The sequence below is a fragment of the Panthera uncia genome, chromosome E3, assembly GCF_023721935.1.
Source record: "Panthera uncia isolate 11264 chromosome E3, Puncia_PCG_1.0, whole genome shotgun sequence".
NCBI lineage: Eukaryota > Metazoa > Chordata > Mammalia > Carnivora > Felidae > Panthera > Panthera uncia.
In genome coordinates this window covers 16,645,791-16,670,712 of record NC_064815.1, presented here as the reverse complement: position 1 = coordinate 16,670,712, position 24,922 = coordinate 16,645,791, and the positions used below count along the sequence as shown (strand labels likewise).

General features: G+C 47.9%; 1 protein-coding gene across 25 annotated transcripts; it reads left to right on the top strand.

The window, feature by feature from the left end:
* Positions 1 to 11,496: 11,496 nt before the first annotated feature.
* ATXN2L (ataxin 2 like) lies at positions 11,497 to 23,786 on the top strand. Of its 25 annotated transcripts, none has more exons than XM_049638518.1 (24): positions 11,500 to 12,032; positions 13,547 to 13,583; positions 13,755 to 13,811; positions 13,897 to 13,968; positions 14,319 to 14,469; positions 14,865 to 14,989; positions 16,060 to 16,151; positions 16,572 to 16,772; positions 17,400 to 17,575; positions 17,751 to 17,864; positions 18,944 to 19,156; positions 19,246 to 19,317; positions 19,576 to 19,646; positions 19,833 to 20,128; positions 20,207 to 20,276; positions 20,714 to 20,860; positions 20,984 to 21,056; positions 21,160 to 21,347; positions 21,588 to 21,717; positions 21,803 to 21,924; positions 22,076 to 22,288; positions 22,460 to 22,649; positions 22,976 to 23,012; positions 23,281 to 23,786. In XM_049638518.1, the coding sequence occupies exons 1-23, from the start codon at positions 11,734 to 11,736 to the stop codon at positions 23,005 to 23,007; spliced, it is 3,141 nt and encodes a 1,046-aa protein (XP_049494475.1). In that variant the 5' UTR covers positions 11,500 to 11,733; the 3' UTR covers positions 23,008 to 23,012; positions 23,281 to 23,786. The 25 variants fall into 25 exon arrangements, with proteins under 25 accessions (XP_049494478.1, XP_049494475.1, XP_049494467.1 ...); XM_049638510.1 differs by having other exon boundaries at positions 22,460 to 22,703; XM_049638499.1 differs by having other exon boundaries at positions 22,460 to 22,703; positions 22,853 to 23,012.
* The last annotated feature ends 1,136 nt before the right edge of the window (positions 23,787 to 24,922 follow it).

Below are 24,922 nucleotides of genomic sequence, written 5' to 3'. Positions count from 1 at the left end.
CAATATCTGGGGAGATTATTGAAAACTCCATGATAACCTCACCTGGGACAGATTCCTTGGAAGAAGATGTTCATCCTCCTTAAAACAGTCACATCATTTGCAACTACGTGGATGGAACTGGAGGGCATTATGCTGAGCGAAATTAGTCAGTCAGAGAAAGACAAATGTCATATGACTTCACTCATATAAGGACTTTAAGACAGAACAGGTGAACACAAGGGGAGGGAAGCAAAAATAATATAAAAACAGGGAGGGGGGCAAAACATAAGAGACTCTTAAATATGGAGAACAAACAGAGGGTTACTGGAGAGGGGATGGGCTAAATGGGAAGGGGCACTAAGGAGTCTACTCCTGAAATCATTGTTGCACTCTAGGCTAATTTGTTTTTTTGTTTTTTTGTTTTTTTCGTTTTTTAATTTATTTTTGGGACAGAGAGAGACATAGCATGAACGGGGGAGGGGCAGAGAGAGAGGGAGACACAGAATCGGAAACAGGCTCCAGGCTCCGAGCCATCAGCCCAGAGCCTGACGCGGGGCTCGAACTCACGGACCGTGAGATCGTGACCTGGCTGAAGTCGGACGCTCAACCGACTGCGCCACCCAGGCGCCCCTAATTTGGATGTAAATTTAAAAAAAATAAAATTTAAAAAAATCATAGAAATGTAAAAAAAAAATGTTATCAAAGATTATTTCCCGGGGCGCCTGGGTGGCTCAGTCGGTTGAGCCTCCGACTTCGGCTCAGGTCATGATCTCATGGTTTCATGGGTTCGAGCCCCACGTCAGGCTGTACACTGGCAGCATGGAGCCTGCTGGGATTCTCCGTCTCTCTCCCTCTCCCATCTTGTGCTGTCTCTGTGTCTCTCAAAATAAGTTTAGTTTTTTTTTTTAACTAAACTTAAAAAACAATTTTTTAAACCATCACAACCCCTTCTTGATGCCATTAGACCCAAAATAAGGGTCAGATTTCAGTGAGTCCAGAGGATTTAGGTGCACACTATAGCTTAGGAGGAAATAACTTACACAGTAAAAGGACAAGACTTGACCAAGACATATCAGCAAACACCTGGAGCATAGGTATGGAAGGGGATCCTAAGGATACTAGGCCAAGTTGAGCAAAATAGAGCACTAGGTTGGGCCAAATTCTTTGATGTGGGTGCACTTACTAGAGAGTCTGGAGATGTGTCGACTCAACAGTTTACTTGGTAAGCTGACTGAAATTTAAACTCAGCACTGACCTACCGTGATGGAGTTGGGATGCCCGAGCTCCCTTCATAATGTGGAATAAAGAATCCAAAGGCTTAGCGAGATAGGAGTATCGGAGTAGACTTACCGTGTGCAATCAACATACCTCCCTCCTAACCGCATTCCACGAGAATTCCTAGAAGATATTTCCTTCACTAAGGCATCGAGAAATACGCTGGTGAGGAAAGTGCCTGCATCACTGAAAAATCTCCGTTGTTGCTGTGTTTGTGTAAGCCAGGTATTCCATAGAGGATTCACCACGCAATGGGTTTATCACGTGGGCTCCCTGATTTCGGTGAGGACAGGAACCTGAAGTGGCAGAGGCTATAGACAGTATATTTCCACCAAAGATATGATGGGTACATCTGCTGTAAAGGGCAGCAGGGACATGCCAGTAATCGGAAGACTTTGGCCCACAGCGATCTTTGGCAGTGGCTGATTGGTCACCATGTTCTTAAGAACCCAAGGATGAGCAGCGTACTAAAAAGTTGTTTGATCTGTGTAACAGAAAAAAAAAAAAATCTTGCTCTGGTAGCCAAGAAATCTAACTTGAGTCACTACATTGGGAAGCCACAGTCTCTCTCCCAGTTTCTAGACCTAAGTCAGCATAGACTCAGAGCACCTTGATTAAAAGGGAGATTAACTCTCCTTGAGAAAGGAACTGTGGAGGTTTGTTGGAGTAACTGTGTATTAGGGGAAAGAAAATACCCAGACCTTTTGAGAATTACTAGATACTGGCTCTGAATTGATGCTAATTCCTTGGGGGATCCAATGGTGCTCTGGCCCACCAATCAAGGTAGGGGTTGAAGGTGGTCAGGTAATAGATGGATTCTTAGCTCAAGTCCAACTCACGAGGGGATCAGCTGATCCACGGTCCCAACCTGTGGTTATTTCCAAGTTCCTGAGAGTATACTTTTCTTTTATCTTTGTGAGGTATTTTTTTTTCATTGAGTTTTTAATTTTAATTCCAGTACAGTTAACATACAGTGTTATGTTAGTTTCAGGTGTACCATAGAGTGATTTAACAGTTTCATACATCAACCTGTGCGCATCACCACAAGTGCACGCCTTAATCCCCATCACCCATCCCACCACCCCTCTCCCTTCTGGTAACCATCAGTTTGTTCTCTATAGTTAAGGGTCTGTTACTCGGTTTGCCTCTGTCTCTCTCTTTTTCCCTCTATTCATTTGTTTTGATTCTTAAATTCCACATATGAGTGAAACTATATGGTATTTATCTTTCTCTGTCGTATTTCACTTAGCATTATACTCTCTAGTTGTGTCCATGTTGTTGCAATGGCAAGATTTCATTCTTTTATGGCTGAATAATATTCCTGTGTGTGTGTGTGTGTGTGTGTGTGTGTGTGTGTACCACATCTTCTTTATCCCTTCGTCTATCAATGGACACTTGGCCTGCTTCCATAATTTGGCTGATGTAAATAATGCTGCAATAAATGTAGGGGTGCACATATCCCTTTGAATTGGTGTTTCGTATTTTCTGCGCAAACACCTTGTAGCGCGATTACTGGATCATAGAGTAGCTCTATGTTTAACTTTTTGAGGAGGTTCCTTAATATTTTCCACAGTGGCTGTACCAGTTTGTATTCCAATCAATAGTACAGGAGGGTTCCTTTTTCCCAACATCCTCACCAACATTTGTTGTTTCTTGTGGTTTTGATTTTAGCCATTCTGACAGGTGTGAGGTGATAATGTCATTGTGGTTTTGATTTGCGTATCCCTGATGATAAGTCATGTTGAGCAACTTTTCATGTGTCGGTTGGCCATCTGGATATTTTCTTTGGAGAAATGTCTGTTCATGTCTCCTGCCCATTTTCTAATTGGGTTATTTGTTTGGGGGCTGTTGAGTTCTATCAGTTCTTTATATATTTTGCATACTAACCCTTTATTGGATATGTTATTGGCAAATATCTTCTTCCATTCAGTAGATTGCCTGTTAGGAGTTTTTTGTTTTTGCTTTTTCACCTTATAGTTTTGTTGATTGTTTCCTTTGCTGTGAAGAAGCTTTTTATTTTGAGGAAGTCCCAACAGTTCATTTTTGCTTTTATTTCCCTTGCCTGAAGAAACATCTAGAAAAATGTTGCTATGGCCAATGTCAGAGAAATTACTGTCTGTGCTCTCTTCTAGGATTTTTATAGTTCCAGGTCTCACATTTACATCTTTCATTCTTTTTTTTTTTTTTTAATTTTTTTTTCAACTTTTTTTTTTTTTTATTTATTTTTGGCACAGAGAGAGACAGAGCATGAACGGGGGAGGGGCAGAGAGAGAGGGAGACACAGAATCGGAAACAGGCTCCAGGCTCTGAGCCATCAGCCCAGAGCCTGACGCGGGGCTCGAACTCACAGACCGCAAGATCGTGACCTGGCTGAAGTTGGACGCTTAGCCGACTGCGCCACCCAGGCGCCCCATCTTTCATTCATTTTGAGTTTATTTTTGTGTGTGGTGAAAGCGGTCCAGTTTCATTCTTCTGCATGTTGTACAGTTTTCCCAACACCATTTGTTGAAGAACTATCTTTTTCCCACTGGACATTCCTTCTTGCTTTGTCAAATATCAATTGATCTTATAACTGTGGGTTTATTTCTGGGTTTTCTATTCTGTTCCATTGACCTATGTGCCTATTGTGGTGCCAATACCATACAGATTTGATTACTACAGATTTGTGATATAACTCAAAGTCTGGAATTGTGATCCCTCCAGTTTTGTTTCTCTTGTTCAAGATTCCTTGAGCTGTTTGGGGTCTTTTGCGGTTCCATACAAATGTTAGGATTGTCTGTTCTAGTTCTGTGAAAAATGCTGTTGGTGTTTTCATAGGGAGTTCATTAAATCTGTAGATGGCTTTGGGTAATATAGACATTTTAACAATATTTGTTCTTTCAATCCATGAGCATGGGCTATCTTTCCATTTCTCTGTGTCATCTTCAAATTCTTTCATCAGTGTTTTATAGTTTTCAGAGTGCAGGCCTTTCACCTCTTTGGGTAAGTTTATTCCTGCTATTTTTTTTTAAATTATTGGTGCAATTGTAAATGGGATTGTTTTCTTAATGTCTCCTTCTGCTGCTTCATTATTAGTGTATAGAAATGCAACAGATTTCTGTACATTTTGTTCCCTGTGACTTTACTGAATGAATTGATCAGTTCTAGTGATTTTTTGGTGGAGTCTTTTCTATATATAGTATCATGTCATCTGCAAATAGTGAAAGTTTTACTTCAATTTGGATGTCCTTTATTTCTTTTTGCTGTCTGATTGCCATGGCTGAGACTACTAAAGTACTACGCTGAATAAAAGGGGTGAGAGTGGACATCCTTGTCTTGTTCCTGACCTTAGGAGAAAAACTCTGTTCACTGTGGGTTTTTCATATATGGCCTTTATTATGTTAGGTACATTCCCTCTAGACCTACCTTGTTAAGGGTTTTTATCATGAATGGATGTTGTACTTTGTCCAGTGCTTTTTCTGCATTTATTGAAATGATCATATTGTTTGTATCCTTTCTCTTATTGATGTGATGTATCATGTTGATTGATTTGTGAGTACTGAACCACCTTGCATCCTGGGAATAAATGTACTTGATCATGGCATATATTTTTTTAATGTGCTGTTGGATTTGGTTTGCTAGTATTTTCTTGAGGATTTTTGCATCCATGTTCATCAGAGATATGGACATTGCAGTTCTCTTTTTTCGTGGTGTCTTTATTTGGGTTTGGTATCAGGCTAATACTGGCCTCATAGAATGAATTTGGAAGTTTTTCTTCCTCTTCTATTTTTTGGAATAGTTTGTGAAGCATAGGCATTAAGTCTTCTTTAAATGGTTGGTGGGATTAACCTGTGAAGCCATCTAGTCCTGGGGTTTTGTTTGTTGGGAGTTTTTTGATTACTGATTCAACTTCATTGCTGGTAATCAGTCTGCTCAAATTTTCCATTTATTCCTGCTCCAGTTTTGATAATTTATGTTTCCAGGAATTCATCTATTTCTTCTAGGTTGGTCAATGTGTTGGCATATAATTTTTCATAATATTCTCTTATAATTGTATTTCTGAGAAATTGTGGTGTTGGTTATTTTTCTTCTTTCATTTGTGATTTTGTTTGTTTGAGTCCTGTCTCTCTTTCTCTTTTTCTCTGTCTGATAAGTCTGGCTAGGGGTTTATCAATTTTGTTGATCTTGTCAAAGAACAGCTCCTGGTTTCATTGATCTGTTCTATTGTGGGTGTTTTTGTTTGTTTTTATATCATTTATTTCTGCTCTGATCTTTATTATTTTCTTCCTTCTGCTGGTTTTGGGTTTTGTTGTTGTTGTCATTGTCATCGTTCTTCTTCTTCTTCTTCTTCTTCTTCTTCTTCTTCTTGTTCTTCTTGTTCTTGTTCTTGTTCTTCTTCTTCTTCCTCCTCCTCCTCCTCCTCCTCCTCCTCCTCCTCCTCCTCCTCCTTTAGGTGTAAGGTTAGGTTGTTTATTTGAGATTTTTCTTGCTTCTTGAAGTAGGACTGTATTGCCATAAACTTCCCTCTTAGAATCACTTTTCCTACATCCAAAAGATTTTTGGACAATTATGTTTTCATTTTCATTTGTTTCCATGTAATTTTTTTATTTATTCTTTGATTTCTTGGTTGACCCATTCACTGCTTAGTAACATGTTATTTAAACTCCACGGATTTGTGCTCTTTCCAGACCTTTTTTCTTGTGGTTGACTTCTAGTTTCAGTGTTGTGTTCAGAAAATATGCATGGTATGACTTTGATCTTTTTGATTCGTTAAGACTTGTTTTGTGGCCTAGCATGTGATCTATTCTGGAGAACGTTCCATGTCAAGATCTCTGGCAATCCTAGAACACAACCCTACCGGCAGAAGTTGATTGAAACTGAGAAGCAGGTATCTCTTTTATTCATTCATTCATTCATTCATTCATTCATTATTTCTTTATTTAACATGTTTCTTTTTGAGAGAGAGAGAGCTCACATGCACATGCATAACCTGGGGAGGGGCACGGAAAGAGGAGGACAGAAGATCTAAAGCAGGCTCTGTGCTATCAGCAGGGAGCCCAGTGCAGGGCTCAAACTCATGAACCGTGAGATCATGACTGAGCCAAAGTCAAAGGCCTAACTGACTGAGCCACTCAGGGACCCCTTTTAGAGAGGGCGCATGCTGTCCAGTTTGTCACGGTGCCTCCTTGCTTCACTCTTTTTTATTACCAGCTTTCTCATGTAGGCATTTGAATTTGGTACCCTTCGTCTATTCTGACCTCTCCTTTTAGACAGAGGCTGCGGCCTCAGAGGTCCAATCACTTGCTGTGGTCGGTAGACTTAGTAAAAGACAAAGGCAGAGCTAGAATTCTTCTCTTCTGGGCCATATCCTGTTAGGCCTGTATTGTTTCTGCTACAGATGCTGCCTCTTCTTGAAAAACATTTTGGCACTTATGGGGAAAAAGTGTCCTTGTAGGATGTGTGTTGGGGAGGTAGAGTCGAATTTTCATCATAAGGAACATCTCATCTCGTTGCCCCAGCCACTCTCTGACATGTCTTAAGCGAGGAATATGCCCTCACTGTTTTGTATGAATGGAGTCCTAGTATCATCTGAGCCTCAGACTGGGACTACTTCTCAGATACATGCGGATAAAATGCCGTGAACACTGGTGTAGTGCCTAAGGGTATTCCTCAGAACTAAAAACTCCTCGCTTAATTCATCAATGAGTTTGTGGATGTTTAGTAGATATAATTACGTGGTTTACTCACTCCTTTCCCTAACTTTAGGGGTGTTAAAATGATATTTACTTATTGATATGTAAATTCTTTATTTTGAACATAATTTCAAACTTACAAGGAAGTTGAAAGGCTACTACAACGAACTTCGGTATGAAGTTTACCCGGAATGGGGCCCCTGGCTGGCTCAGTCAGAACATGCAACTCTTGATCTTGGGGTTGTGAGTTTGAGCCTCACATTGGGTGTAGAGATTACTTAAACATAAAATCTTAAAATAAACAAAAAAGAAAAATAAAGCTTATCCAGATCCACTAGTTAACATTGTGCCATAGTTGCTTCATCATTTTTTCTGTGTGAACATAAAGAAAATGCATACACATAATTTGAACCAGTTGAAAGCAGGTTGGATATATCATATTCCTTTACCCCGTAGAATACTTAAGTGCATATTTACTAAGAATATACTTGTACACATCTACAATAGTTATCACATTCAGGGAATTATCCTGGATGTATTATACAGTCTATATTACAAATTTGTCCATTTTTCTCCATGTCTTTTATAGCAGTTTTTTTTTTTCTTCCTGGATCTAGGCCAGGATCTAGTTCACTTTTTTTTTTTTAATGTTTATTTATTTTTGACAGAGAGAGAGAGAGCGCACACGCATGAGTGGGGGAGGGGCAGAGAGAGAGGGAGACAGAGAATCCGAAGCAGGTTCCAGGCTCTGAGCTGTCAGCACAGAGCCCGACGCAGGGCTTGAACTCACAGACCACGAGATCATGACCTGAGCCGAAGTCGGATGCTCAACCGACTGAGTCACCCAGGCGCCCCTCTAGTTCATTTATTGGTAGTCATTTTAGCCTTCTTTAACCTGGAACAGTTCCTCAACCTTTCTTTGTCTTTCATGCCATGGAACAGTTTTGAAGAATACAGTCTTGCTATTTCTCCTGTATGTTTCTTTTTGTGTGTGTATGCATGTATATTTATACCTATTAACAGTATGGATGTATGGATTCCTCTTTTATTCAACGGGTTATAACCTATTACTATACTTCTATATTGTGGATCCTCAAACTGTGTCAGGTTTGGCCTCTTCACGATGGTTCCTATGTCCCTTTAATGCCCTAATACTTTTTTTAGTACTTACTTCCTGGCACAACAAAATATTCCAAACTCCCTTGGTATCTTCCTTGCTCCTCCCCAAGCTGGAATCAGGAAGGAAGCTTCAAAGGGCCCTGGGACCTGGGATCTTTCTGTGGAATATTTAGAAGCCAAGATCTGGGAACTAGGTATGTGTAAATCAGTCAATCTATCATCTATTTTTGCCCCATAAATCTTATACTGATATTTCCTGTTCTGATCCAACCCCACTAAAGTTTTGCTCACTTATTTCCTTCCATATTTGCTTTTCCCTACTTCCTCATGATAATCCTCCTTCTCAGCAATGTCTGTTTACTTGCATGTTCAATCCCCATACCCAAGGTAATTTCAGAATTGCTATGCCACTATCACTATAGCAAACCTCCTAAGAAGAACTTAAGGTTTGTAGTTCTTTTTTCTGTAGGCAGAGAGTGCCTGAAAGTTACTTGAATTAGTTCGATTTTTCCTCTTTCAGTGGGTCACTTTCACTCATCTAAAATAGATTTGGGATCATTTATTTATGTCTATATTCTGATTTTAGCTACCGTCCATCTCTGTTGATTTAACTTCTTGAAGAGGTCGACCATTAGGGGTGCCTGGCCGGCTCAGTCGATGAAGTATGAGACTTTTGATCTCGGGGTTGTGAGTTCAAGCCCCACGTTGGGCGTAGAGCTTACATTAAAAAAAAAAAAATTGGGGCACCTGGGTGGCTCAGCCGGTTAAGCATCCAACTCTTGATTTTGGCTCAGGTCATGAACTCATGATGGAGGCCCTCGTCAGGGTCCATACTGAGCGTGGAGCCTGCTTAGGATTCTCTCTCTCTGCCTGTCCTCTGCTCATGCTTTCTTCTGCCTCTCTCTGTCTCTCAACGTAAACTGAAGAAAGAAAAGTTTTAAAAAAAGAAAGTGTTGACCATTAAACATGATTTGAAAAGTCCAAGTTATATGAAAAGGTAAACTCAAAGAAGTGTCTTCCTCTCTCCAGAGCTCTGTTGTTTTCCTTTTTAAAAAAAAATTTTTAATGCTTATTTATTTTTGAGGGAGAGAGACAGAGTGTGAGCGGTGGAGGGGCAGAGAGAGGGAGACACAGAATCTGAACCGGGCTCTGGGCTCTGAGCTATCAGCATGGAGCCCAACATGGGTCTTGAACTCACAAACCGCCAGATAGCGACTTAAGCCAACGTCGGAAGCTTAACTGACTGAGCCACCCAGGCGCCCTCTGTTGTTTCCTTCAACAAGAACATAAACAACCCAGGAACCCTCATTAGGTAACTGATTTTATTAGTTTGGGGGTTATACTTTTTGTGCTTTCCTTTGCAAAAATTTGCAGATACATTTGTTTCTTTATTTTCCCTTCTGTGGACAAGAGGTAGCACAGACTATAAGCTTTGCTTTCTTCCTGGAAATCATTCCATATCAAATCACAGTGATATAATTTCTAAATTGCATATAGTAAGACAACGTTCCATTCATTTACCAAATAATTTGAGTGACTGTGTGCCAGCCACTGAGCTAGACATAAAAGATAGGGAAATGAATAAATATAGTCCCTGCCTTTTATAACCTCGGGGTCCGTATAAGCAACACCATCCCAGTACTCTGAGAGCCTGAAGGACTGAGTCGGTAACAGGCTGTTCAAAAGAATGGACACCTGAGCTTGACGAACGAGACGGTAGGTGAAGAAACAGCACAAGTAAAGGAAGCGTTGGAAAAGAGCAAGGTGTGTCGTGAAAATGGGAGTTTCATGAGGCTAAAACTTAGAATTTGATGCAGGTGGAGGAGACAGAAGTGCCCATAAAGAGGCTGGAGAGGTGGCAGGGCACCCGGTGGTGCCAGTAATACCAGGAAAACGCCAGATCTGTATTATTTCGGCATCCAGGAGACATAGTCTTTAAGCTACCACTCGGATCCATTTCTTTCATAAGTATTCAGTTGACTACCTGTATTGTGCGAGGCACTGCGGGTACAGTAAGAGTAGGATCCCAACTCTTAGGGAGCGGACACAAGCAAGACAGAATTAAAGGAGGTCTTGGAATGATGTGGAGCAATTTGCCTGGCAAGCACATAGGAGGGGAGCCTAACACACTCGATGCCTGGAGTGAGACCCGGGTGAAAGCATACTTCCCAAAAAGGAAGGGTGACTTTTAGCTAGATATTGTGCCTGTTTGTGGTAGAGGGTTTGGGAAGGCTTCCAATGCTAATGCCTGGAGCGAAGGAAGATTGAGATACTGAAAGTCTCACTGGGATTAAGACCAGACTCATCGCTGCTCTACTCCACTCTCCACATTGCAGAGTACTCCTCTAAAAATGTAAATCTGGTCTCTTCCTTTTCTGTGAAAGGCTCCCCACTACTTTGAGCATAATGTCCAAGTCTCTTTAAAATCTAGTCCCAGGTCTCATTTTTTTAAAACTTCTTTAATTTTATGTTCCTGCCACGTTGACGTTTTATCTCATCACATCCTATTCCCCTTGCCTAGCAATTCATCACCCAACGCTGGATTCAGTGTAACTCCTATCTGTGCTCATACGCTTCACCTGATAGATCTCATCTAATTGTCTGGGTCTACAACTAGCTTAAACTCCTTGAAGACACGAAGCGGTTAAATTACAGTTGTATCCAGTGCATCCAGCCTAATGTCCTAATGCCCAACTGATTTTGAATGGATGAAGCCTGGCTTCATCGCAGAGGTGAGTATCAAGAATTTTGAATTAGACCCTAAGTACTTTGACCTTCAAACAGTCTCTCCGTCACTACAGTTTAAGGGTTCATTCTAGGGCACGGAGAACCCATTTAGGTTAAGTTTAAAATACTTCAGGATTTAGCATACATTTATCTACAACATGCTGAGTGTCTATCAGTCTTTTATTTAAAGCAGACAAAGTCAAGAATAGCTCAAGAAGCCCACCACCACCCCCCGAAGAGGGGCAGTCGCTAGTCTATACCCGGGATTTCTTTGCACTTAGACTCCGCCCACGAGCACCCAAGTGGCGGAAGAACTGCACGCTACGTCGTGACATCTCACACAAATGCGGAGGCATCCTGACGCTACGCCACCGGCGTGGGCGGGACGGCCGGCTCTTCCTTCCTCTCGGCTACTTCGGCTCCTCCCCCAGCGCTTCACACGCTCATTGTGAAGCGACAGCGGGCATCAACCCCTAGGACTGTTTGAGAACTAGGGATTCTAAATCTTTGGCGCGCGTGAGCGCCCGCGCTGCTCCTTCCCCACTCCAAAGGCTAGGGGTGCGAGATTCGCCTTTTTCTCTCCTCTCCCGCCCGGAGCCAACCGCCCCGGTGCGCGCGGACCTCTCGCGCCGCCGTTCCCTCCTGCCCGCCCCTCCCCCTTCGGGAGCTCCCGCCCGCGCGCTCCTCCTCTTTCCCCGGCGACGCGCACGCGCGCCAGGCCGGCTCGCGCCCTCTCGCTTTCCTCCGGCCCGCGGGACCCCCCTCCCCTTCCGCCTCGCGGCGCTTCCTCGAGCCGCGGTCGTCTCTGTCCACCCCCGACACCGCGGGGCTCCCCCCGCCCGCCAACGGCGGGTCCCCAGCTTCCCAATCCCCTTCGCTTCCCGCGCTCTCCGGCGGGGGCCTAGCCCCAGCCTCCTCTCTCCCTCCCTTCCCCCTAATTCCCCTTCCGGACGCTGCCATCATGTTGAAGCCTCAGCCGCCACAACAGACCTCCCAGCCCCAGCAGCCGCCCCCCACGCAACAGGCCGTGGCCCGCCGGCCTCCCGGGGGCACCAGCCCTCCCAACGGCGGCCTCCCGGGGCCCCTGGCCTCCACCTCGGCTCCTCCAGGGCCTCCCGCGGCCGCTACTCCCTGCTTGGGGCCTGCAGCAGCCGCCGGGAGCGGGCTCCGCCGGGGAGCCGAGGGCATTTTGGCGCCGCAGCCGCCGCCGCCGCAGCAACATCAGGAAAGGCCAGGGGCAGCGGCTATCGGCAGCGCCAGGTGAGGAGGGGTGGGTTTCCGGGCGCTGGAGGCTAAACTGCGGGGCGGCGGCGGCCGCTCGGCTCCGGCCCAGCGGCCGGCACCCGAGGACACCGCGCGTGGCGGGTACCTAGCCTGGCCACCTTTGAGGGGCGCCCGGGGAAAGTGAGGAATTCCCGTGAGGCTGGGGGTGGGCCCCCTCAGGTCCTAACAGGTCAGAGGGAAGGGGTCCCCGGGCGGCCACCGGGACATTTAAGGGCCGTGCTCAGCTCTCAGAGCCTAGTCGGGGCTCGGGGCTCGGGCCTTAAGGGCAGGCGGGGCGCATCCCGCCAGCGCCGTCAGAACGAGGAGTTGGGGGGGTGAAGAGGTGATCGGGGTCCCAGGCTCCATTACCACGAAGGGTCTCGCGGTCCCCGGCTTCAGCCAATAGGGAGTCAGCTGCGGGAAGGGGTCCCCGGCCGTAGCCAATGGAGGGGGGCGCGCGGCCCACAGTTTGGCCAATGGGGAGGGAGGGACTTGGGATCGGGTTGCTACCACCTCCTTCCCGGTCTGGCCAGTAGGAGGGGAGCGGGGTGGGCGGGGGAACGGAAGGAGGGACAACTGGGAGGACTGCGGGCGGGGAACCTCCAGCGCGCGCGCGCTCTTCTCGTACGTGCGCGCGGATGCTCTGTCTTATGACCCGGGCGTTCGTGAGCCGCGGGTAACCTACAGGGCAGGGTGTGGGAGTGTGCGTGGCGGGGTTCGCCTGGTGTTCGTGGATGAGTGGTGGGCACCCCACTCGGCTTCTTCTGCGTGTGGGTTAATGGACTTGAGAGTGGCGGTACACGCAGGCGCAGTGGGTTCTGGCCGCGGAGGGGGGATTTTGGAAGCCCGTGGGCTTTAATGCGCAGGCGCAGGCCGGGCGAGGCCTCCCGGTGGATGGCTTTTGCGGCTGCGCTGTCCCCCAGCCCCGCCAACGGCCCCCTCATCGCCCTCCTCAACCGCCGGTTACATCAGCCAGCGAAGAGCAGGGTTACCGGGCGATCAGTGACCCCAGAGTGGGTAATATTGAATGAGTAAAAGAGGTCGAGAGGAGGGTGGGTCCTAAAAGGAGTACCCTCCTCCCAGAGTTTGGGGCGTAAGGCTGGTGAAAATGATTGTCTTTTCTGTTTTGAGAGGTAACGTGCGTAAACTGGGTAGTTCTGAATCTGCTTTCACCTTTATGTTTGGGGTGGATTATTGGTTAACGATTAATGTAGCATTTTGGGGGGAAGCCTGTAGTCCTGGCCCCTTGGAGGTGAGAAGGTTGTGTTGAATTGACAACCATTGCTGATTGAGGTCTGTTTTAGTGGCATTTGGAGGAAATGTGTTTACTGGCTTTTACTGTCTATGCCTTTCTTCCTCTGTAAGGTGAGAGTTTGAAAATCTTGTTAATTGGTTTGTAGTCTAAATAGGCATGTTCACAGGGTATGTGATTGTAGGATACCACGTTCTTTGAAATAAATCGTATAAGAGGGATTAAACATTTTTAACTAGTTTTTTGTTTCCTCTCATAGGGGACAAAGCACAGGAAAGGGCCCCCCACAGTCACCGGTGAGTGCCTCCTCACACACACACCCCAAAGTACAGAGGTACATGTGGGCATATGGGACAGATTAGGTGCACAAATAGTTGGGCTCAGGATACAAAATGATGTGAGGGGAGTGTGGATATTCAGAAGGAAGGGGAGGTGTCAAGCGTCTATTTCTTCTGTGTTACTGACAGGTGTTCGAGGGTGTTTACAGCAATTCCAGAATGCTGCATTTTCTTACAGCTGTTGTGGTAAGTGGGTACCTAGCCCCTAGGTTGGTTGAGGGATGTAGCACGCCAGTTTGCTGGAGACACTCTTCTTATTCCTCTGTTCCAGGGCTCCACTTGTGATGTGAAGGTGAAGAATGGTACCACGTATGAAGGTATCTTCAAGACTCTGAGCTCAAAGGTTAGTGGACTCAAATTAGCTTATTTTTGCAGGGGCATGTAAGGAGAATGAAATAGACTCACTGAAGATGTGAGTTGAGTGGTGTTGGATAGGCTTGTGGTGTGTGCTACTCATTTCTCTAGGCCTGTACCAGAGTAGTGCTGGAAGCACTAAAAAAATGTGGATTGGAAATTTGAGGGCTGGGTACTTTAGTGTTAAAATACTTAGTCCTGTGGCTAATGTTCAGAAGACTATTTGTGTGACTGTGGTGTTGGAAAAAGGTTAGAAAGGGTAGGAGAAAAATAGTCCTATTTTGACCATCGCATTTCTTGATATTGACCCTTTACTATTGGGAAATGGGATTTTTATAGTTTGAACTAGCCGTGGATGCTGTACACCGGAAAGCATCTGAGCCAGCAGGTGGCCCTTGTCGGGAAGACATTGTGGATACCATGGTGTTTAAGCCAAGTGATGTCATGCTTGTCCACTTCCGAAATGTTGACTTCAATTATGCTACTAAAGGTATCGTGTCGAGTTTTTATGCCAGACCCACTCTTTGAGTAGAGGGCATAGAGCAGTTACGTAAGGACTTGTTCTTCTTCTTCTCCCTTTACAAACGTCTTTTTTTGGAGGAGGATGGCCAGATTTTTCTTTTTGAAACTGTATCTCGATACCTAAGATACAGTGGGATGAATTCCGGCCTGTGGTGTAGTTCTTCACGTTTTCCTTGCTTTGCTTTTAACTCCTTGCTTCTTTTGAACAGTTAAGATGTGGCTTGTTATGCTGCATCCACCCTCACCCACCTCTGACACACGCAAACTTTTCTTTGCTCCTGAACTACTCATTGGGGGCAGGGGGTGTTGGAAGAAGGCTATGAAGTATCTCTTGACTCCTGATCTTCAACTCTGCCCCCACAGACAAGTTTACGGATTCAGCCATTGCCATGAACTCAAAAGTGAATGGGGAGCACAAAGAGAAGGTGCTTCAGCGCTGGGAAGGGGGTGACAGCAACAGTGATGACTATGACCTCGAGTCTGACATGGTACGGTCCCCTTCCCTGAGAACCCGAGAGCTGGGTCACTCTCCTGTCTGAGTGTGGGTTGTTGACTGTGATGTCGTAGAACCAAGAGTTGCTTCTGGGGAAGGGGAGAAAAATCTCTTACTGTTGCCTGTTGTTGGCAGTCCGATTCCAAATGGAAAGGTACAGAAAATAAAACAAAAATACCTGTTCTCCCAACATCTGCGATTGACAACTATTAACATTTGCTTGAAGGTGTTTTTTTTTTTTCTAATTAACAAAGTATAGACAAGATCGAGGACCGTGTGGACCCATGTCCCTTCCAAAAACAAGCACTACTATGAATCATTTAAAATTCCTCATGAGTTAAGGCATTATGATGCTATAGTTAATCCATACAAGAATTTTCTTCCCTTTCTGTTGTTTCTGAATTATTTCATGTTTGAGTTATTTCATGATCTACTCAATGCTTTTAGTGATTTTGTCTTATTCTGTTTATATACGTATACATGGATATATATACAACAGAACGTATTTTTTTTTTTCTTCACTGGTTGGTGTTTTGACTCGTTATTTTGTTATTAGAAATAGTGCCTTACAGGGGCACTTGGGTGGCTCAGTCAGTTAAGCGTCTGACTTCGGTTCAGATCATAATCTCACAGTTCATGCGTTCAAGCCCCGCATAGGGCTCTGTGCTGATAGAGCCTGGAGCCTGCTTCAGATTTTGTGTCTCCCCTTTTCTCTTTGTCCCTCCCCTGTTCGGGCTTTGTGTCTCTCTGTCTTTCAAAAAAAAAAAAAAAAATAGTGCCTTGCTGAACTTTAGAACATGTGTCCCCATGCACGTACGCTAAATTTTTCTGGGACATTAACCTGGTAAGGGATTTGTTAGGTCCTGTAAGACCTTGGTTTTACTAGTTGTTAGCAGTTTGTCCTACAATTGCTAGTACTAGTTGATATTCCTGCCAGCTTTGTTTCTATTTTCCACGCCTGGTTTGGTCAGATCTTTGTTTTTTCAGCCTGGTGGAGGAGAATGACAGGTCATTGTTGGCTTTCCTTGTTGGGTTTTAAAACATTCTCCTTCCTTCCCACCTTAGTCCAACGGATGGGACCCCAATGAAATGTTCAAGTTCAACGAGGAGAACTATGGTGTGAAGACCACCTATGATAGCAGTCTTTCTTCTTACACGTGAGTGTCTTGGTACTTCCTAGATGATGCAGTTTGAGGCCTAGGGTCGTGGCATTTGTTCATTCTTTTCTGGGTATCTAGGATGTCCTCTCCCCACTCCTCATCTGTCTTGAATATTGTCCCCTCAAAATACCAGGTCATCTCGTTGGTAGAATTAACTGCTTTTTTGTCCGTTTATCCATGCTTTTCTTCTAGAACTTAAAACATACTGATATATGCGTGTAAATACTCCTCAGGTTCAGAGATAGGCCTTGTTGCTCTGCCTGGGACCTAGTAGATGCCCATTAAATATGTTGAGTTGTTGAAGGGATTAAACATCCACACGTCTGAACTGGTGATAGGACCGATAGAAACGTTTTTCCTTTTTCCTCTCTTGTCCCCTGGCACTGGGGTGGTGGTGATCTGTGGTGGTCCTCTCAGGGTGCCCTTGGAGAAGGACAACTCGGAAGAGTTTCGTCAGCGGGAGCTGCGTGCAGCCCAATTGGCTCGAGAGATTGAATCAAGCCCCCAGTACCGCCTGCGGATCGCAATGGAGAACGATGATGGGCGCACTGAGGAAGAGAAGCACAGTGCAGTCCAACGGCAGGGTTCAGGGCGGGAGAGCCCCAGCTTGGCATCCAGGTGATTGCTGGGGGCGGCCTGGTCTGTTTGGGGCTCTGTACGGGCTAGGGCTAGGGCTGGGGCCAAGAGCTTTGTACACTCCTTTCTAAGCTTCACAGCCGTGTAAGATACAGGTTAGTACGTAGTTTTTCCCAATTTTCAGGTGTAAGAGTGAGGCCTAGAGCAGATAAGTAATTTGTTCAAGGTAACAAAGATTAAAGCTTGTGGGTTTAGGGAGGAAAAAATGAGTTTGATTCCCTTTTTTTGCTCTGCAGGTTAATCCATTTGTAGGTCTTATTCTTCCCTTCATGCAAATGAAATCAGAGTGTACATGATGTCCAGTAACCTGTAAAAGCTGTACCTTGAACTATAACGTGATACTATTTTTCTCATAGGTCAGGATGGTAGAATGTGAAGCTTTGGCCAGGTTGGTCAGGTCAGGGATTGGCACATCATAAGATCACAAGCCTTATAGCCACAGAACATTTAACTAGAACAGATTTTCAGGTGGGGCAGTGCAAAAAGCCGGAGCCAGGCAGGGTATGTGTGTGTATACAGGTACACATGTGTTTTGGGAGGGAAAACTTCATTTTTCCAAAATGTGTGGGCTTTATGACTAATCGACCTTGCTTGAACTCTCTCCCCTAGGGAGGGAAAGTATATCCCTCTACCCCAACGAGTTCGGGAAGGTCCCCGGGGAGGAGTTCGATGCAGTAGTTCCCGGGGTGGCCGCCCTGGCCTTAGCTCTTTGCCACCTCGTGGCCCTCACCATCTTGACAATAGCAGCCCCAGCCCAGGTTCTGAGACACGTGGTATCAATGGAGGTGAGTTAAGCGGGCTTTTGGGGGCAGGGGGCGGTGGTAGGGAAGCCGATAGGAAGGAAGTGGGAAGGAGAATTGAAAGGATAGGTGGGTTGGAAGGGTGATGCGTTGGTGATAATGTAATAGCAGATACTCTGCCTCTTTTTTCCCCCATCTTAAAAAAAAAAAAAAAAAATAGGCCCTTCCCGCATGTCCCCTAAGGCACAGCGGCCTCTGAGAGGTGGTGCCAAGACTCTGTCTTCACCCAGCAGTAGGCCCTCTGGAGAAGCTTCTGTTCCACCTCCTCCTGCAGGTAAAATTTCAGCAGTGTTATATGAAGAAATAAAAATTTGTGGGGGATGTAAATGTCAGTTGTTGGAAAGCTGGGTTGGGAGACCGTTCCCAGATGAAATAGATGTTGTGGGGGTTTTGAGTTTATGCTTTTTAGAAAAGAAATTTGTTTCCCTCCCGTAGAAATACCAATGTAGCAATCCACGGTTTGTGTTTGGTTGTCAGATGTCTTTTGTTTAAATTAGTTGTCAGGGTGACTGGTTGGCTCAGAGGAGCATGTGACTCTTGATCTCAGGGTTGTGAGTTCAAGCCCCACATTGGGCATAGAGCTTACTTTAAAAAACAACAGTAACAAACTTCTAAGTTAACATTTTACTTATTTTTTAAAATGTTTAATATGAGAGAGAGCATGCTCAGGGGAGGGGAGAAAAGAGAGAGAGAGATATCCCAAGCAGACTCTGAGCTGTCAGCATGGAGCCAAATTCAAGGGCCCAGTCTCACAAACCATGAGATCATGACCTGAGCCAAAATCAAGAGTCTGGCCGTTTAACCGACTGAGCCACCCAGGTGTCCCAGTTGTCAGCATTTTAAGACAGGAGAAATAGAAAATTTTCAACTTCTTTGGAAATACAGAAAGTTCTGCAAAGTGAGTCTGCTCCTGTAAAACATTCTAATCTTTTATGGTGCCCAGGAATCTGTTTTACCTGATTAGGTTACCTGCCTTGCTCTTCTAGGAATTTAGGTTTGACCTTGCATATTAAAGGAAAAGGGGTGGGGGGGCGCCTGGGTGGCTCAGTCAGTTAAGCATCTGATATCACCTCAGGTCATGATCTCCTAGCTCTTGAGTTCAAGCCCCTCATCCAGCTCTGGGCTGACAGCTCAGAGTCCAGATCCAGTTCTGCCCCTCCCTCCCTCCCTCCCTCCCTCTCTCTCTCTCTCTCTCTCTCTCTCTCTGCCCCTCCCCTGCTCATGCTCTGTCTCTCTCTCCAAAAATAAACAAACATTACAAATAATTTTTAAAAAAACAGATAAACTTGATTTGGTGTTTCTAGTAGGTTCCCTGTGCCCATTGTGCACTGACCAGCAGTAACCATCGTACAGCTTTCCCTTTTCTTCCAGTGGGCCGGATGTATCCCCCACGTTCTCCCAAGTCGGCTGCCCCTGCCCCAATCTCGGCTTCCTGTCCTGAGCCCCCCATTGGCTCAGCAGTACCAACCTCTTCAGCTTCCATCCCTGTGACATCATCAGTTGTGGATCCTGGAGTAGGCTCCATTTCCCCAGCTTCTCCAAAGATCTCATTGGCCCCCACAGATGGTAAGAGCCACATGGTTGAGGGCTTGTGGACAATGTGAAGTGTGGTTCTGGACAGAAGGACCTTCAGGCATGTGTCTCTTCTTGCTCAGTAAAAGAACTTCCAGCCAAGGAACCTGGGAGAACTCTGGAATCCCAGGAGCTGTCCCGGATAGCTGGGAAAGGTGAGGATTTCCACCCCAACCCCCCACCCCCCGCTGAGGTCTGAGTGTCCTTTTAATTAGGAGAGCACCTCAGTTAGTACCAAGAGTTTTGTTGGGTTTGGGAAACAGTAGCTTGTCAGTCATGTGATCCTAATTTGTTCTGTAGAACTCTCAAGCTTTTTTTTTTTTTCTTATTTTCTTCGTCTTTTGGGCTACTGGCATTGTAGCCACCTTGAAAAAAGAAACGCGTATTTTTTCCTTTTTCACTGTTTTTCATAGTCCCTGGCCTTCAGAATGAACAGAAACGCTTTCAACTGGAAGAATTGAGAAAGTTTGGGGCCCAGTTTAAGGTGAGAGGAGTATGGGAGTGAGCCAGGGTGTAAGGATGGAGGGAGGGTGAGGGAGCTTATAGAAGAGGCACAGGACTAGGTGGAATAGAAGAGATGAGACCAAGCAAGGAGGAAGGAAGGAAGGAAGCCACGCCTGGGGTCTGGACCAGCTGTCTGGGCACTGTATGTGTGCTTTTCTCCTTCCAGCTGCAGTCCAGTAGCTCCCCTGAGACCAGCCTGGATCCTTTTCCTCCCCGGATCTTAAAGGAGGAGGCCAAAGGGAAAGAGAAGGAGGTTGATGGTCTGTTGACTTCAGAGCCAATGGGGTCGCCAGTCTCCTCCAAGACGGAGTCCGTATCGGATAAGGAGGACAAAGCACCCCTGCCGCCAGCAGGAGCCACCGAGGGGCCAGAGCAGCCCCCGCCACCTTGCCCAAGCCAGACTGGCAGCCCCCCGGTGGGCCTCATCAAGGGAGACGACAAGGATGAGGGCCCTGTTGCCGAGTGAGTAGGATGGGGAGCCGGGCAGGTGTCGGGGGAGATGAGCAAACTGTGAAGATTGACTTTGTTTTTCTCTCACAGACAAGTGAAGAAGTCCACGCTGAACCCCAATGCCAAGGAATTTAATCCCACAAAGCCTCTGCTGTCTGTGGTGAGATGGAATGGGCGAAGGTGGACTGGTTTCTCTGAGGGAGGCTTGGGAGTGGGGAGAGAGAGCATGGGGAGAGAGGTCGTGAAAGTTGGGCTGCTCTAGGGCAAACGTGTCAGGGTTGGGGGCGAGGGGTCATGATGTGTGTGGCAGGTTTTTATGTGTTTAGGGTTTAGCTCCGGGAGTATGTGTGTTGGGCTAGTTCTGAACATAGGTTTCATTCAGATCCCTGATTTTGGCTTGAATGACAAGCCATTTAACTTTTTGGCTTTTGTTTCCTCACCTGTAATTTGAGAATACTCGTCTCGGGGTTCAGCGTGAGGCTTAAGCGAGATGAAGGGTAGAGTGTATCTGGCGTGCAGCGCTCTGTTGCTGTTATAAGCCCAGGAGGAGCATACAGAGACCAGAATGCACGCATCCTCTGTTGTCTCTTACTACAGAATAAATCCACCAGTACCCCGACTTCTCCGGGGCCCCGGACTCACTCAACTCCTTCCATCCCGGTGCTCACAGCAGGCCAGAGTGGGCTCTATAGCCCCCAGTACATTTCCTACATACCTCAGATCCACATGGGACCAGCTGTTCAGGTAAGAGGAGAGACCGAGTGAGTCTAGGCTAAGAGGCTTGGCTGGGCTGGTGAGGACCGGGTCAGGCCTGTTCTGGGCATCTGTGAGCAAGCTGTTCAGCCTCATTTGTATCCTTGTTCGTAGGCACCTCAGATGTATCCATATCCTGTATCCAATTCCGTGCCTGGACAGCAGGGCAAGTACCGGGGAGCAAAAGGTGAGCAGAGTTGGCAGGGCTGCTCCGACGGCAGGGGGGTGGTGCTGCCTCGTTGCCTCCTGGCAGATGGAACTTAAGCTTGGCGTTCTCTCCCTTTCCCCAGGCTCCCTGCCCCCGCAGCGCTCGGACCAACACCAGCCAGCCTCAGCCCCTCCGATGATGCAGGCCGCCGCCGCCGCCGGCCCCCCTCTTGTGGCTGCCACACCGTACTCTTCCTACATCCCCTACACCCCGCAGCAGTTCCCGGGCCAGCCTGCCATGATGCAGCCAATGGCCCACTACCCCTCGCAGGTAACTGAGGCACGGGAGGGAGACGGGAGTACAGAGCTGAGGGTCACTCGGGTGTCGGTCCTGGCTCCGGTAGGACCCGTAGCAAAGCACTGGTACTCTCTAAAGCGCAGGTCAAACAGCGTCTCCTTGCTTGCACCCTTGTGAACGTTAAACAAGGTGGTTGCGGCAAAGCCGGAGTCGTGCCGTGTACGGGTTATCGGGCAGCGCGACATGCCCACCGCTCCTCTCTTGTCCTTCCAGCCGGTGTTCGCCCCCATGCTTCAGAGCAACCCACGCATGCTGACGTCGGGGAGCCATCCCCAGGCCATTGTGTCGTCCTCCACTCCTCAGTACCCTTCTGCAGAGCAGCCCACCCCCCAAGCCCTGTATGGTGAGTTCTGTGCCCTTCCCGCAGACTGCTCCTTAGCCCTCTCCGGTGTGCTTGGCGCTGATCCCTTCCCTCTTTCCTGCCGTAGCCACCGTTCACCAGTCCTATCCACACCATGCTACGCAGCTCCATGCCCACCAGCCGCAGCCGGCCACCACGCCTACTGGGAGCCAGCCGCAGTCCCAGCATGCGGCCCCCAGTCCCGTCCAGGTGCCTGCCATGGGGGATCCGAGTGGTTGGGGCTGGAGGAGGGGGATGGAGCCGGGGGCTCATTCCCTTCGGGCAGGGTCGGGAGTCGGTGGGGGGTAGGCCTGGTACCCGAGGAGTGGGGTGGCACTCACCCTTCCCCTCCCCCTAACAGCACCAGGCGGGGCAGGCCCCACACCTGGGCAGTGGACAGCCACAGCAGAATCTGTACCACCCAGGGGCCCTGACAGGCACGCCGCCTTCTCTGCCACCGGGACCTTCTGCCCAGTCCCCTCAGAGCAGCTTCCCCCAGCCAGCCGCTGTGTATGCCATCCATGCCCACCAGCAGCTGCCCCACGGCTTCACCAACATGGCCCATGTTACCCAGGTAAGAGCCCAAGGGACTTGCTTTCTATGGGTCTGTTTTGCCATCAGGACCCGGGTCCTGGGGCTATCCTGCTGCCCCTTTCCTCAGTGGTCTGAACACCAGGCTTCTCGGAGCCTGTGTGTAGCTTCTGGGGTGCTCCCAGCTGGGATTTTTTGTTGTTGTTTTCTGCAGGCCCATGTCCAAACTGGAATCACAGCAGCCCCGCCCCCTCACCCTGGGGCTCCCCACCCGCCCCAGGTGATGCTGCTGCACCCACCCCAGAGCCATGGGGGCCCCCCCCAAGGCGCGGTGCCCCAGAGTGGGGTGCCTGCACTCTCAGCTTCCACACCCTCACCCTACCCCTACATCGGACACCCCCAAGGTGAGCAGCCTGGCCAGGCGCCTGGATTTCCAGGAGGAGCCGATGACAGGATTCGTGAGTTCTCGTTAGCTGGGGGAATTTGGCATGGAAGAGCTGATGGGCTGCAGGTGGGGCAGGATGCACGGGTTCTGGGAGGGGAGTGAGGGGTCTTGGAGGCAGGGCTGTCCCACAGGGCGCCCGCCGACCTGCACCTGTCTGTGAAGTATGTAGGGTGGGCAGAAGCCACAGTCGCCGCCGCCAGGGGCTTGCTCCTGGCTCTGTCCTTTGCTTCCCTCCGTCCTCGCTCAGTTGTGATCCAGCAGCCCCCCTCCCCACTGCCTCCCCAGCTCTCAGTGACCCCGACTGTCTCCTGACTTAGCCGAGGTAAGGTCAGCGCAGCAGACAGGGCCAGGCTGGGGTGTGGGGGGCTGAGCTGGGCACACGAGTAAGGGCTCTGGCTCACTGGGAAACAGCGATTGATCTGTGCTTCTGACAGCCCCATGAGACACCTTGAGGAGGCCGCTCCTACCCACACACTCCCCCCACACCCCACACTGGACGGCATTGGATGAAGGGACAGCTGCTTGGGTTCTAATGCTCCTGCTCTCTTCTCTTTCCCCTCCAACCAGTTCAATCTCATCCCTCCCAGCAGCTCCCCTTCCACCCCCCGGGGAACTGAAGATTGTCCTGGCCGCGACCTGAGACCTCCATGAGTGGAGGGAAGAGTGATCTATGTCTCTTCCCCCAGCAGCTCGGACCAGTCCCAGCCCCCCAAACCCCCCTTTACCCCGGGGGAGCTGGGGAATTCCTGCCAAGCACCTTGAAGGGGGGGGGGCTCGAAGTGGGCAGGGCCAGGGTCCAGCGGGGGTGGGGGGGTCCTGCTCTGCCCCTGCCCATCCCCACCCCATCTTGCCCTCCCATCCTCTCATCTATCCCCCACTGGAGACGGAAGATCTTTTATTTTCTATTATTTATAACCTCAGACTTGGGCCCCCCTGTTTCTTTCTTCCCCATTAACTTGAGTGACCGGCGTGAGAGACAGACAGACAGACAGACAGATGCCCTACAAGGATGGTTGGACAAGGACTTTTACTTTTTATTACATAAAAATATTAAAAAAAAAAAAATTAAAAAAAATAAAATTTTAAACTAACTTAACCTGCCTATGGTTTCCTCTGGAAAAAAGAGTAAGCTAGCAGCTGTCAAGTCTTAGGTGTCATGAGGTGGCTCCCAGCAGTGGGTGGGGACAGCATAGCAGTACAGTCTGTGGGTGCTGGTCCTTCTGCCTCTCACTGCCACACGTCACCCAGCCGCCTGGGGACTGTTATCTCATGTTGATGTTGGCCTTGTCTTGAGGTTTCAAGTTTGTGTGTGGTTTTTAAGTTCACATTTCTAAAAGGTTAGAAGGTGTGTGGCGGGGGGGGGAATCTCAGGCTCCACGCCATCAGCACAGGGTTCAGTCTCCTGAACCATGAGATCGTGGCCTGAGCTGAAATCCCGAGTCCCAATGCTCAACTGACTGAGCCACCCAGGCACCCGTTTTCATTGAAAATCATTTCCTCCTCAGAGCATCAGGGAGGTGGCACTAGTACTCGCAGGTAGGCAAGGGTGTTTCAGATGGGACTAAAGCCAGAGAAGGTGAGCTGAGGAGCAGGGCAGGAAAAGGATTACATAACCGGGCTACAGATCCAGGGTGTGAGGGTTGGAAACCTGGTAGTTGGGGGGCATGATGTGGGTATATAGAGGTAAAGAGAAAACAGATGTGCAGGGGTGGGGGTCCCCAGTGGAAGAGCTCTCTTAAGGGATGGCAACTGTGGTTGGGGGTGGGGCACTGCTGGAAGAGGCAGCAGCAGAAAGCCAGATGAGCTCAGAATGTCTCCGGTGCAGATGGAGACCAGTCTCCGCAGTACTGAGATGGAACTGCTGTGGGTGCTGGGTGGTCCTCCTCAGGGAAAAGAACTTTGCTTCGTCCCACCAGGAATCCCGGGAAACCTTTCAGCCTCGCTCACTGACTAAAGCAAACCTGCCCTATCTTTGGACAGGACTTTCTCATGAAGTGCTTTTTGTTGCTGTCCTTTTCTTGAGCCCACTTCCGTGCCGTGAAGTCACAGGTTGGATGGTGACTCTCAAAACAGCTCTTAGGTTGGGCCTAAGAACCTCCCCACTCTGGAAGGCTGGTCAGTGCAGAACAGGCTCATTTGTCAGGAAGCGAGGCTAAAAGGGGTGCCCGTTAATCCCTGTTGGAAGCTAACCTTTTTTGTTTGGGGTCAGCATCCTGGTCAGTCATTTCAAGT

Bases quoted from the DNA above. Each gene is read 5' to 3' on its own strand.
- ATXN2L (XM_049638499.1), top strand. From the start codon at position 11,734: ATGTTGAAGCCTCAGCCGCCACAACAGACCTCCCAGCCCCAGCAGCCG. The intron at 17,865-18,943 runs GTAAAATTTCAG...ACCATCGTACAG, and splicing joins TGTTCCACCTCCTCCTGCAG to CTTTCCCTTTTCTTCCAGTG. The intron at 21,718-21,802 runs GTGAGTTCTGTG...TTCCTGCCGTAG, and splicing joins CACCCCCCAAGCCCTGTATG to CCACCGTTCACCAGTCCTAT.